Source organism: Salminus brasiliensis, chromosome 18 (assembly GCF_030463535.1).
Source record: "Salminus brasiliensis chromosome 18, fSalBra1.hap2, whole genome shotgun sequence".
NCBI lineage: Eukaryota > Metazoa > Chordata > Actinopteri > Characiformes > Bryconidae > Salminus > Salminus brasiliensis.
In genome coordinates this window covers 23,601,396-23,613,924 of record NC_132895.1, presented here as the reverse complement: position 1 = coordinate 23,613,924, position 12,529 = coordinate 23,601,396, and the positions used below count along the sequence as shown (strand labels likewise).

Here is a 12,529-nt window from a genome sequence, read left to right as displayed (position 1 = left end):
GATGTAGATTAAACCTGGACTTTTTTTTTGCAAATTTTTGCTTCAAACTGTACTTGGTTTGAGATGCCATCAGTGACCCTCTATTTTTATTGAATTATTTATTTTGTAAGGGAACCTAATATAACAAAGTTGTAGCATTAGAAGTCTGGAGATATTCCTTTTACTTTGCTATATGTTTGCTTTACTTTATATCATTATTTAATCAACGTGCTAAAATAAATGAAAAAAATAGTCCAAATACAATATTTAATACAAATGTGGCATCAACTGAAAGTTTCTATGAAATTCGAGACCTTGCTGTCTCTGGGTGGTCAGGATAGCCCTCCCTCTCCCCATCATTCAGTGTGATGTTAGTCAGCAAGAAAGCAACAGAACTGGCTGTTAGCGTTTTCCTCCAAGAGCACTCAGCTTTCTAATTACACTGCATTAGCAGCAGTTAGAAAAAAATGTGGTTGGACTCGGAGGATGTTCGATGTTGTCGGACAAACGTTTTTGACTTTTTTGCCGTAATCTGAATCTGGGAGTTGTTCTTTAAATCGTGTTTACAAGTTTTATAGTGAATGGACTGATAGAAATGATCCAAATGACTTGGAATGAAATCTTTTTACATTGAATTCTATGTAAAAAAAAAAATTAAAAAAATGTTGTAGAGATGAACCGATCCGATACTAGAATCGGATTTCGGTCCCGATACTAGATTTCAGATTGAAATCCCCCGTCTGCATTTTTCAAAAGCTACAGCTTTGCTGCTTTCTGCTGTTTTAGCGATAGAGAGACTAGAGCTGAACTGTTCGGTTGAAGACTTGCACCTGTAATGGAGGACAGCCGAGAGCGAGGTAGAGGGGTATTGATGTCAGAACCGAGAAGGAAAGATCTACTAGCTCTTTTTTTTTGGCCTCACAGACTTTGAATTTCAGTCAATCCTGAAGCCTTAAGTCTCTCCCACATGGTGAAGTATATGGTTTATTCAACAATGTTCTCGGATCGGTATCGGGTATCGACAGATACGCAAAGTTTAAGTATTTGTATCGGTATCGGAACAGAAAAAGTCGGATCGGTGCATCCCTAGAATTTTGAAGGTACAAGGTTTTTGACCGACAGCTATGATATGCTAGCCTTCCCCCTCCCAGTACTGGTGGCATCGTGTAATAGGGAGAGTCTTTACTTCAGAAAATTGGGTCCAAAGAGTCCAAATTAAAAAAAAGGGACCCTTTTAATTCGCCATTGGAAACCTACCCAGACCTTGAACCCAAGCTGCTTAATATCTGCTCTACACAGTTTGTTCTGTAATGGGGATGAGGATGACAGTAAGTTCCTTTTCATTACGCTAGTTGTGTGGAGAGCTTGGCACTCCTACACGTCCCATGAGCACAGTGTGTTCGATGCCTGTTCGAGTAAACGTGGAAGCAGGCTGAGTCTTGTGTCTGGGTCTTGTGCTCTGAGTAATCACAGCAATCACTGGCTCTGAAACAAGGAGTGCTGATGCAGCTCTTTTTTCAATAAAGGCCACGGAAGGTGCACAGTGGACGCACCGTGTGGTGTAATCACAGAAACCATGCGTGGACTACAGTTGTAGAAGAGAGTGAGGAGTGAAAAATATCAAGAACGTACATCTGGAAAACATCACTGTTCTAACTTATATATTACATGATGTATGATATTACATCTTTTGAAGAATACGGGGATGATGAGAATAAGTTCTGTAATTGAATGTATGTTAATGTAATTCAAATTAAATTCAAAAACCTAAAGAACTGCTTTTAATTTCAGATAAGGATTACCCACTCAGCAGTGGTGGCTCAGGGGTTAAATAACTGGGTTACTGATGACAGAGCTGTGGGTTTGATACCCGAGTTCGCTGAGCTGCCACTATTGGGCCCTTGTGCAAGGACCTTAACCCATTCTGCTCCCCAGGTGCAGCAGCGAAAGCTGCCCACAGTTCTGGTCATGTGTTTCTTATAGGGCTGAATGATATTTAAAAAATGTAATTGTATATATATATATATATATATATATATATATATATATATATATATAGTGAGGAAAATAAGTATTTGAACACCCTGCGACTTTGCAAGTTCTCCCACTTAGAAATCATGGAGGGGTCTAAAATTTTCATCTTAGGTGCATGTCCACTGTAAGAGACATAATCTAAAAAAAAAAAATCCGGAAATCACAATGTATGTGTTACTGCTGCAAATAAGTATTTGCACACCTGCCAATCAGCAAAAAGTCGGACCCTCAAAGACCTGTTAGTCCGCCTCTAAAACGTCCACCTCCACTCCACTTATTATTCTAAATTAGAAGCACCTGTTTGAGATCGTTAGCTGCATACAGACACCTGTCCACCCCACACAATCAGTAAGAATCCAACTACTAACAAGGCTAAGACCAAAGAACTGTCCAAAGACACCAGAGACAAAATTGTAGACCTCCACAAGGCTGGAAAGGGCTACGGGGCAATTGCCAAGCAGCTTGGTGAAAAAAGATCAACTGTTGGAGCAATTATTAGAAAATGGAAGAAGCTAAACATGACTGTCAATCTCCCTTGGACTGGGGCTCCATGCAAGATCTCACCTCGTGGCGTATCAATGATCCTAAGAAAGGTGAGGAATCAGCCCAGAACTTAAGAAAGGCTACTGTGGGTAATACACTAAGACAGCACACGTCCAGGCCTGTCTTAAGTTTGCCCATGACCATTTGGATGATCCAGAGGAGTCATGGGAGAAAGTTTTGTGGTCAGATGAGACCAAAATAGAACTTTTTGGTCTTAATTCCACTCGCTGTGTTTGGAGGACAAAGAATGATGAGTACCATCCCAAAAACACCATCCCTACTGTGAAGCATGGGGGTGGAAGCATCATGCTTTGGGGGTGTTTTTCTGCACATGGGACAGGACAACTGCACTGTATTAAGGAGAGGATGACTGGGGCCATGTATTGTGAGATTTTGGGGAACAACCTCCTGAAGATGGGTCGTGGCTGGGTCTTTCAACATGACAATGACCCAAAGCACACAGCCAGGATAACCATGGAGTGGCTCCGTAAGAAGCATATCAAGGTTCTGGAGTGGCCTAGCCAGTCTCCAGACCTAAACCCTATAGAAAATCTTTGGAGGGAGCTCAAACTCTGTGTTTCTCAGCGACAGCCCAGAAACCTGGCTGATCTGGAGAAGGTCTGTGTGGAGGAATGGGCCAAAATCCCTGCTGCAGTGTGTGCAAACCTGGTAAAAAACTACAGGAAAAGTTTGACCTCTGTAATTGCAAACAAAGGCTACTATACCAAATATTAACATTGATTTTCACAGGTGTTCAAATACTTATTTGCAGCAGTAACACACAAATAAATTATTAAAAAATCATACATTGTGATTTCAGGATTTTTCTTTTTTTAGATTATGTCTCTCACAGTGGACATGCACCCTCACAGTGGACATTTACCCCTCCATGATTTCTAAGTGGGTGAACTTGCAAAGTCGCAGGGTGTTCGAATACTTATTTTCTTCACTGTGTATATATATATAGGGATATACAGGGATTATCATCAGATTTTTGATCCAGCATGTTGAAATATAAAAAATGCTCTCTTCGTGTCCAGGATTGGAGTAAAATAAATGATCTTGGGCAGATCTAATCTGCTTATGGACGACATGTCATGGGAAATGAAAACAGTGAGAATTTTCCCTTTTGTATCAAGGACGTTGTAGCATGACATGTCTGATTTCATCTGCCTTACGCGATGTGACTATTGCACATAGTACACTGCGATATATTGTACAGCCCTAGTTCCTACTGTATACTGTGTGAGTTCACTGCACGTATGGGTTGAAGGTGGAAGCCAAATGGTGGTTGACTTTGTGTTTATATGGTGTCGATCGGAACCAGGGGTCATGATGTGAACCAAACAAACATAGCTTTTTTATTTATTATTAAAAAACAATGTTCACATCTTAAGCACTTAATTATACAGAAGGATTGAAGATTCAGTTTTGAGAGTCCTCAAAGTCATAAAAAATAAAACAGCAGTTAATAAAGCTGGAGTAAACGCAAGCCAAAATCTGTTAGGTGGAAGACGGGACCCGAGAAACCCAGACTTGAAATGTGAACAGAACCTGAGCCTGAAACAATGTCTGAACTTCACATGAAATGTTGGCTCCCGTCAGGTCTGGATAAATATTTCAGGCTCTAACCGAGGCAGCCCGTGGCTAAAAGACCCTCATGAAAAGTGAAAGAGACCATTTCTTGGATTCAAGGCATGACTCTTTTGGAAAGCATCTTTAGGAATATAAGCTTGCAGTGTGAAAATCTGTCCAATGTATTGTCAGTTTTGAATTCCGTCTTGTCGAAGGAAGGCCCGAGCGTACCGCAGCACTGAGAGAGCGAGGGAGGGAGAAGGACGAGAGGAAGAGCTTGAGAAGCTTTCTCTCTTTCCGAAGCCTGACACCATCTCGAGTGGATGTCATTCTTCACCAGCTGAGGGTAAAATCACGTAACACACTCTGTTAGGTTTCCGAGACGAACGGGGGGAAATGCGGCAATTTGTCTGTCAACACGGCTTACTTGGCTTGCCATTCCGGATGGCTGGATGCCATTCTCATTTCAGACAGAGGAAGAAAAAGAGAGAGAGAGAGAGAGAGAGAGAGAATGAGAGAGAAAGAAAGTGAGTGAACAGGTGAACAACAGCTCATTCTCTGAGACGTGGCGTGTAATTACGGTTGCGAGTTCAGCTGGCATGCCCATCCACAGGACTCAAGGGCTTGGAGTGGGTGCCCAAACAGTGCCATTCAATGCCGTTTTAATCAGACTCTAAAGACCAGATTAAATCCTCCCTGTTTGTGGACATTAGAGCTTGTCTGCTTAAAGACTGCCATCTCAGCGTAATCCGCCAACAGGCAACAAGCCTACCACAGGCCAGAAGAACCTACTGCTGAACTATGTAAATCTAATTACTAGGACCTTAATTAATAATAATATTAATAACTGCTGTAAAAGATAATACTCATATAATAAACTTGCACTATGTCCTTTAATAAACTATAGGAGTATAGCTAATTAGCCCACCCGTTCGTAGCTCCCCCCTAGCACTAGCAGTGCTACTTACACTCGGCGGGTAAGGACTTAACACAGGGCTCCTCCAGTACATGTGAAGCACACCATCGCCTTTGTTAACTACTGACTTCCTAGACTGTGAGCAATATGACAATTTGCATTGCTATATACAGTATGTACGAGACGAACGTCATGGAGCTCATGAAGGTAACCTGGTTCATTCAGCTGGCCGCAGTGTGAGAGTGACAGATGCGAAGCCTCTGAGGTCGAAACCTTTTGCCCTGCAGGAGACAACTGCAGGGTCTGAGTGCTGATCAAACGTCTCTGTTCCAGCCAGCTGGACAAGAACGTTGAATAAGCTTTAAAATGAAACTGAAATAAACTGAAATTTAGTGTGGGAGGCTACAGGCCACTTCTGCCGGAGGGATGCCACTCGGTATCTTGCTTGTATTGCTGTATTACACTAAACTCAGACCACAAATTCAGTGTGGCTGAAATGTACTCTGAAAAAAACGTTAATCTAAAGCCAACGTTAATCACGAACTCACCAAAGCCAGGTGTAAACACCCCCAAGAAGCATTGCATTTGAATTATGATCGGATCACTCAGGCCACATTCAGAGTCAATCAAGTGTAAACAGAATCCGGTCACAGTTAGTCCAGATACTATCCAGATACCGCTTGTTAATACCAGGTGTAAACAGGCCCTAATGTTGCCAGGCTAGTCCAATTGAATCTCCTAAGCCCTTTTTGCTGGAAACTAGTCATTATGTGAACGGTTACAGACTTGATTACATGTTCATATCATTCTAGCCTGAAAGAAAAACAAGCCCTAATTAAGAGAAAACACAAAAATCAATAATTGTATCGGAAGCCCCATCCATCTCTTAGGATATTTAGATTATTAAATACTCCGCTGTCTCTACTGCTCTACTGAGTTTTACATCATTTTAACTGGTTGGTAACTAATCATTTCAGTCCATTCACAGCTGAGCACCAACAAAACGCTAAAACTGCTGATGTCAGTTTTTTTTGTGTGTGTGTGTGTGGAGGGGGGGTAGATTATATGCAGTTATGTCAGTCATTATGATTAGTTATCTTCATTTCATCCAGAAAACCAAACAATATATCCAAGTATTTTCATATCAACCAAGCCTTTAGACTGACCTTGACTGAGCACAGCAATGATCAGCCAATGATCAGTCTCATTAAAGTTATGGATGGGGAACTGGACATAGTGCTGCACTACATGATGAGATGGGGAAGCCCATTTCTACAATATAAAGCTGATGCTACATCACTCCTGCCCAGCTCTTCCTCCTGTCTAATGGAATGGAGTGCGGTGTATCTGTAATTCAGAGCCACAAACACACACACACACACAAGCAGGCAGCAGGAGGGCTGCTCAGTGGGCTGTAGTAACCTGCACGCTTGGCTCCTATTAAAAGTCCCTCTTTCAGCATGTTTTTCTCCCCCTGCTCTCCTGATGTAAATGCTATGGCAGGAAGCCAGCTCAGATGCTGGCTTTAACCTCCTGCAGTTTCACTTCTGAAAGATAATGCACTGCTGTTCACTTACAGGGGACCTGTGTACCACTGATTAATGTACATCTGATGATCGTCTTTTTCAGGGTTGTACTGCTCTGGTTTCGAAGCAGTTTGATTATTCAGACTGTTTGTGACAGTCTTTTGTAAAAAATAGGTTGGTGTAGAGTAGTGTAGTGGTAACAACACCACCTTCAATTCCCAGGCTGGTCAAGTTCACACTCATGCTACACCAATAAGAGCCCTTGGGCAAGACACCTAACACTACGTACCAATTCAAATGTGAGTTGCTCTGGATAATGACATAAGTCAAATGCGATAAATGATGAAAATGGCCAACGGGTTTGGATGCTGAGCCATGCCGCTGAGAGAGCACAATTGGACGTGCTCTCTCTAGATGGGTAGATGGCGCTCTCTCCCCTCATCACTTTTAAAGCAACATTAGCCGACACAGGCGTCTGTTAGCTGGTGGGTGCAGCACTTGAATGCCCAGTTTAAAGACAGGCGGTGTCTGGGTTCACTTGTATTGGAGGGGACATGTGTTAAGTAGTTACCCTCCTAGTGTCGGGAGCATTGCTTGTGCTAGGGGGAGCTTCGAACAGGTGGGTTTTCTGAAAATTTGACAAATTTATTTACAATATGGCCTAGAATTAAATAAAAAAAAGCCCAAATTATGTCGAATATTATTTGAATCGATCAGCTAAATTAAAATCCAAAACCCATGTAGATGAATCTGCACCCTGAATCAACATTATCTAGCAAGTTTACCCTAAAATAATGGCTTCAGTATCATGTTGATGCTCCACTGATTGTAATGACTAGAATGGCATTTCTGTCACTGCTACTCTGGTGGAGCTGCATGAGACCTCTCGAGAGAACTTGAGGTGTAACCTGAGTCATATTTGGGTGTCCTGTTCTATTACTCTATCAGTCACTTTCAGACTGACACATCAACATGTATCCATGCATTTTTACACCCCAACCTAGTTTGTATTCAATATATTAGATTTAGGCAATTACATGACTATTCGCCATGGCTGTGCTGATTCCACTTCACGAACAGACACACAAACACACACAGACCCCTGCTATATTCCCGCTGTCAGCTGAGCTCCGCAGCTTAACAAAAAGAATGCCAGGCATTACAGGCATTCACAATGGCTCCACTGAAACAAAGAGAGCTGCAGCGTGTGCCAGCGTTTCCCTGTGGGCTCAGCACTTAACTCTAATGAGAGTTACTTTTTTGGCTAGGCCTCCAGAGCAGGGGGAACGCCACTGACGTAATGGCCCAGCGCGGGCAGCGGAATAGCGGAGAGATTTGAAAGAGTAATCCCACGCGACACATCACGGAGAGCCACCCGGGGCCTACCGCTCAAGCCTCTTTCACTGGAACTGCGGATATGCTGGAATTACAAGACCACGGATCAGCCAGGTTTTCATGACAAGCTAAAATAACATGTCCACAAGTGAGCCATGTCCGTTTCAACAAATGTTTACAAATACATTAATTTGCCAACAACTAATGCAACACTTCTAATGACACGGACATGGGTTTTCCCAAATCCTTCCACAGGACTGCAGTGTATATGTATATGGGAAACACCTAACTGACATACACTGACACTCCGTCTTGTGTAACCTGTTTTTTTGTGGTGAACGGTTTCCGTCAGACAAGCGGAATCACATCTGTTGGGAAAAAACAACATTAATACAAGTAATAATTACTGTGGATCAGTCCTGAGGCTTCTATCTCTCTCTCTGTCTCTCTCTCATATGTGTGTTTGTGTACGCTCCCTCAAGCTTGTGCTTAACGCCAGTATTTGAGAGCAGTCTCAGAGTTTGTTTCCTTGCGGTTTAAATAGTCTGTCGCATTTTATGATAGAGCTGCTGCAGGGATGCGAGAACCATCTATTGCTCCGCAGCGTTGTGGAACCCCCACCGTTCCTCCAAACTGCTTCCAATCTCCCGGAGCAGGACAGTTTTGACGAGAAACCGCTGTGGTGGCTTTTAAATCACATCGGATCTCATCTGGTCACACCGCATTTTAATGACAAGTGTAAACAGAATCCGGTCAAAATAGATCCAGATACAACCTGGATACAAACACAGGTTAATGCAAAAGCAAAAAAGCAAAGGGTTCCTCAAGTTGTCCGGTCATGGTTCTACATCTATAGTTACTAAAGAAAGAGTTCTCTAGTTATTAACTGCTTATAAATAAAATGATACTTTGTACATATATGATTCAAATTGTATAAAATGCATGTATAACAACATATTACTGATTATTATAAATCAATATTAGGCCTGTCACGATAACAACATTTTCTGGACGATTAATCGTCTCCTAAATTATCGCGATAAACGATAATATTGTAATATGCAGAGTAAAATGCGATGTGTTTTATCTCCTTCAGAATGCATTTTTTTACTTCATTATATAAAGCTGGAACGGCAGTTTGAGAGATGTATGTTTTCTTTGGTAATTTGTACTGCCTGTCAAAAGTTTTCAGCATGTTTTTGAATGCTGGTTTTTCCACCGTATTTAACGGCAGCATCTCTTTGGCTATATAGTGAGTTACACTATTTGTAAACGTGCACCATTTTACGCTATCACGTTTATATTTACACTGTCGAGCAAAGGCATCCGTGATAGTCACCTGCTTGGACGCCCTCTTTCCAACTGGGTTCTTTGTTTCCAGCTCGGAAAATGGAACTGGATGGTTGTGCTTTAAATGGGCTCTTAGGTTAGTTGTATTACCACCTTTTGTTGCCACTGTTTTTAGACAAAGATGACATGTGGCCTATAGTGCACATTGTCTCTACTGTGATAAGAGTAGAGAACCCCACCAACAGACTCCAATAAGAAGGTGCTGAAGCCACTGCCCACTGATTTACATTATATGTGAGTTTTCAATGCTAAGAAACTGACGGTGTGCTACAAATGCAGCCAAGTGCACTGTAACAGTTCTAAAACTCGTCTTATGAAGCAGATAGAAAGAACAGGTCCACAGCCTACTCCCAGTACTGGTGCCAGGCTACTGTTCACATCTGCAACTTATAAGAAGCAAAGAACTTCCGAAAGGAGGACTAACTGCTCTGAATTACAGCCTGCAGTTGGACCTTAAAAGGAACTTTTAATGACATAGCTTTGTAGGCCGAGCGGTATTTTAAATTTACTGTTTAACTGCGAGACCCGGTGTGACCAGCATGTTTGAAAAACAATAAAAAAAAAGAAAAAAAGAAAATGATGCCTTCCAGATGTACCTGCAGAACATCTGTTTTCAGTGCAGGAGCAGTGCAGGAAGGACAGAGGAAGTCCATGCAGTTAGGATTGGAAAGGGCCAAGACAGAAAGTACACACCCTTTGGCTTTCCTTGGTCGCAAAGTCACAGGATAAGCAGTGTGCTTTCATGAAGCAGTGGAGTGAACTAGCTCTGATGAGCACAACGTAAACCTTTACATTTAATCAGTTCAAAGATTAGAGAGTTGTTTCTGCATAAATGAGATGTGAAGAGTGTGAAGAACCTTTTTACAGTGTAGAAAAACTCAATACTTTACACTACATGGTTCTTCACACTCACAAACAAGCTTTAATAAGGGATCTAAGGAACATTTAAAACTGTACAAGGTCACAGAAGAGGTGAACTATGAGGGCAAGACGCCTCTTTGGCAATGTAGACGGGTACGACTTAAGGCTGGACGTCCTATTCGCCGGACAAACCGAAGACAAAAAGGGAAGCCCTGGATTAAACTCCAACTAATCTGTGATTAAATAAAAAGGGTGATTATTTGCTGGACTGGTGAGTTCTAATCCAAGTTGAGCCTCTGTAGCTGTTGGTTTACAGGCTAGCCTGTACGTGGATTATACAGCAACTGGTTAAAATGAAACGTATGCAGCATCTCCTGTACTTTTACAGACCGCTGTGCTGCTGTACTGACAGAAGAAGGCTGAGAAGGCTGGGATCAGTAGGACCATCGAAGGGCGCTTCTGGGCTTTAATTCTTCTGTGAAGCACCTTTGCAGGCAATCATTTGCCCTCCTCTCTATACCCTTTAGAATTAAGGAGGCTGATTTCTTACTATACTCTGCCCAGGCTGAAACAATCCCAATAAGTAAACAGACAGATGACATATGAGACAAATGAGAATCCTTCCTGATATGGGCTCTTTAATATATTTTCAATGTTTTGTTAATAGTTATATTATTATACTACTATACTATACTATTCTAAATGCAAAGTATAGTTTGAATTATAATACTGGATTAGAAAGCCTGAGTGCAAAGATATACACAGCTGTGGCCGGAAGTTCTACATACACTTTCTAGGGTAGAATCAGTGTCCAACAAGGAAAAAACAAGAACCTAGTGCGCAAGTTTATGTTTATTTTGGGGGTTCTAAAATCAACACATGGTCAAAATAATACAAACCGGGTTGAACATATACGTACTAATCTCTCTAAGCTGATTTCAACAGAATCAGTTCATACAACTGTGCGTAGGTACAAGTTATCGTAAAGTCTAGCAACTTTGCAATGGCCTGAAAAAAGACCCAAATCGCCCACATCGAACCAGCTGTTAAGCATGGTGGTGGCGGCATCATGTTCCAGAGCTGGATGGAGTGGGGGGACTAATACAGAAGGAGGACTACCTCCGAATCCTTCAGCATAAACCATCTTGGACACCCCAAACACATGAACAACGGTTGTGGAATGGATAAGGCAGGCCAACATTAAGTCCTGACCTCAACCTGAACATATGGAAAACGTGTGGACTGTTATCTCGAGTCTCCAAGCTCCCAAAAGCGTCTGATCACGGTGCAACTTGCTAAGAGACATTGAACCAAACATTAGCTGCCCTGTATGTGTATGTATCACTTTATTATTCTCATATGAAAGTAAAAAGCCTCAATTCTGTCCAGCTCTTTCAGCTAGCACCTTAAAAAAGTCCCAAGTCCCACTTTCCTGTCCTGCTGAGTGATGAGGACTCTGCTGTAGGACAGGTGAGTGCAGTTCTCCCCCTCCTACCCAACCAAACCATGCTGAGCACTTGCAAAACAGCCCTGTTAGAGACACGGGCAAAGCTCTGGAGGCTAAATACTGCTTATACTCCATGAAGTACCCTGAGATCCCCGTGGTAGGAGTGTGCGTCCTTACCGTTCGTGTTCATGGTGAGAAGTGTCCTCGCCTCCGGTAATGACCGAGCAGGTTACACTCCGGCCATGGTCCGCGGTTTAGGGCTGCTTAAAGGCTTAAAGACAATTATTTGCACAAACACACAAATGAGTTGCCTCGTCTTTCCCCTGAAGAGATGCTGAACGAAACCCCAGAGTCCTGAGGAACAGCGGCGGACTGTGAGGACTGCGCGGTGAAGGGTGGCTCCCTGCGTGCTGAAGCCGTTCAGAGAAGCCTGCTGCTGCTGCTGCTGCTGCTGCTGATGCGGTGGTGGTGGTGGTGGTGGTCGGGCTAGTCAGCTGCTAGCTGGGAGTTTGACTGAATCAGCCAGAAACGCTTCTCGGCTCCTGCAGTCGTGTGTCCCATAGGTGTGTGTGTGTGTGTGGCGGTGTGTTCACAGTTCCATGCTGTCACTGGCTGAGCCATGCCCCCCTGCGTAAGAGAGAGAGAGAGAGAGAGAGTGTGTGTGTGTGTGTGTCCTCCAATGAGTCTAAAGCAAAGGGAGACCCCGCTTCATGTGTGGAGATGCTCTTAGGACAATGCCCGCTTAGCCGTTACACTGGAGCCGAGAGGAGGCAGAACCAGCCAGCTAGCTATCTAGCAACTTCCACCCTCAGGGCTTGTTTGGTATTACACGTTTACTGGCGAAATAACTGTATTAATAAAAGGCAAAATACGAATATTAAATAGCTATATAAATGAAAGTAACGGCCATTATTATATAGCTATACCAATGTTCACCCAGAAGACCGGTCCGCCCCAGAAGTT

The 12,529-nt window shown here is 42.8% G+C and overlaps 1 protein-coding gene across 7 annotated transcripts in view; it reads right to left on the bottom strand.

Annotated features, from left to right (window-relative positions):
- Positions 1–12,307, bottom strand: part of LOC140539767 (actin-binding LIM protein 3-like) — a 127,674-nt gene extending 115,367 nt beyond the window's left edge. For all 7 annotated transcript variants that reach the window (XM_072662531.1, XM_072662525.1, XM_072662527.1 and 4 more), the window contains exon 1: positions 11,744–12,307. In XM_072662531.1, coding sequence (XP_072518632.1) covers positions 11,744–11,756 — 13 coding nt within the window. In that variant the 5' untranslated portion in view covers positions 11,757–12,307. The remainder of the gene's footprint in view (positions 1–11,743) is intronic.
- Positions 12,308–12,529: the final 222 nt, after the last annotated feature.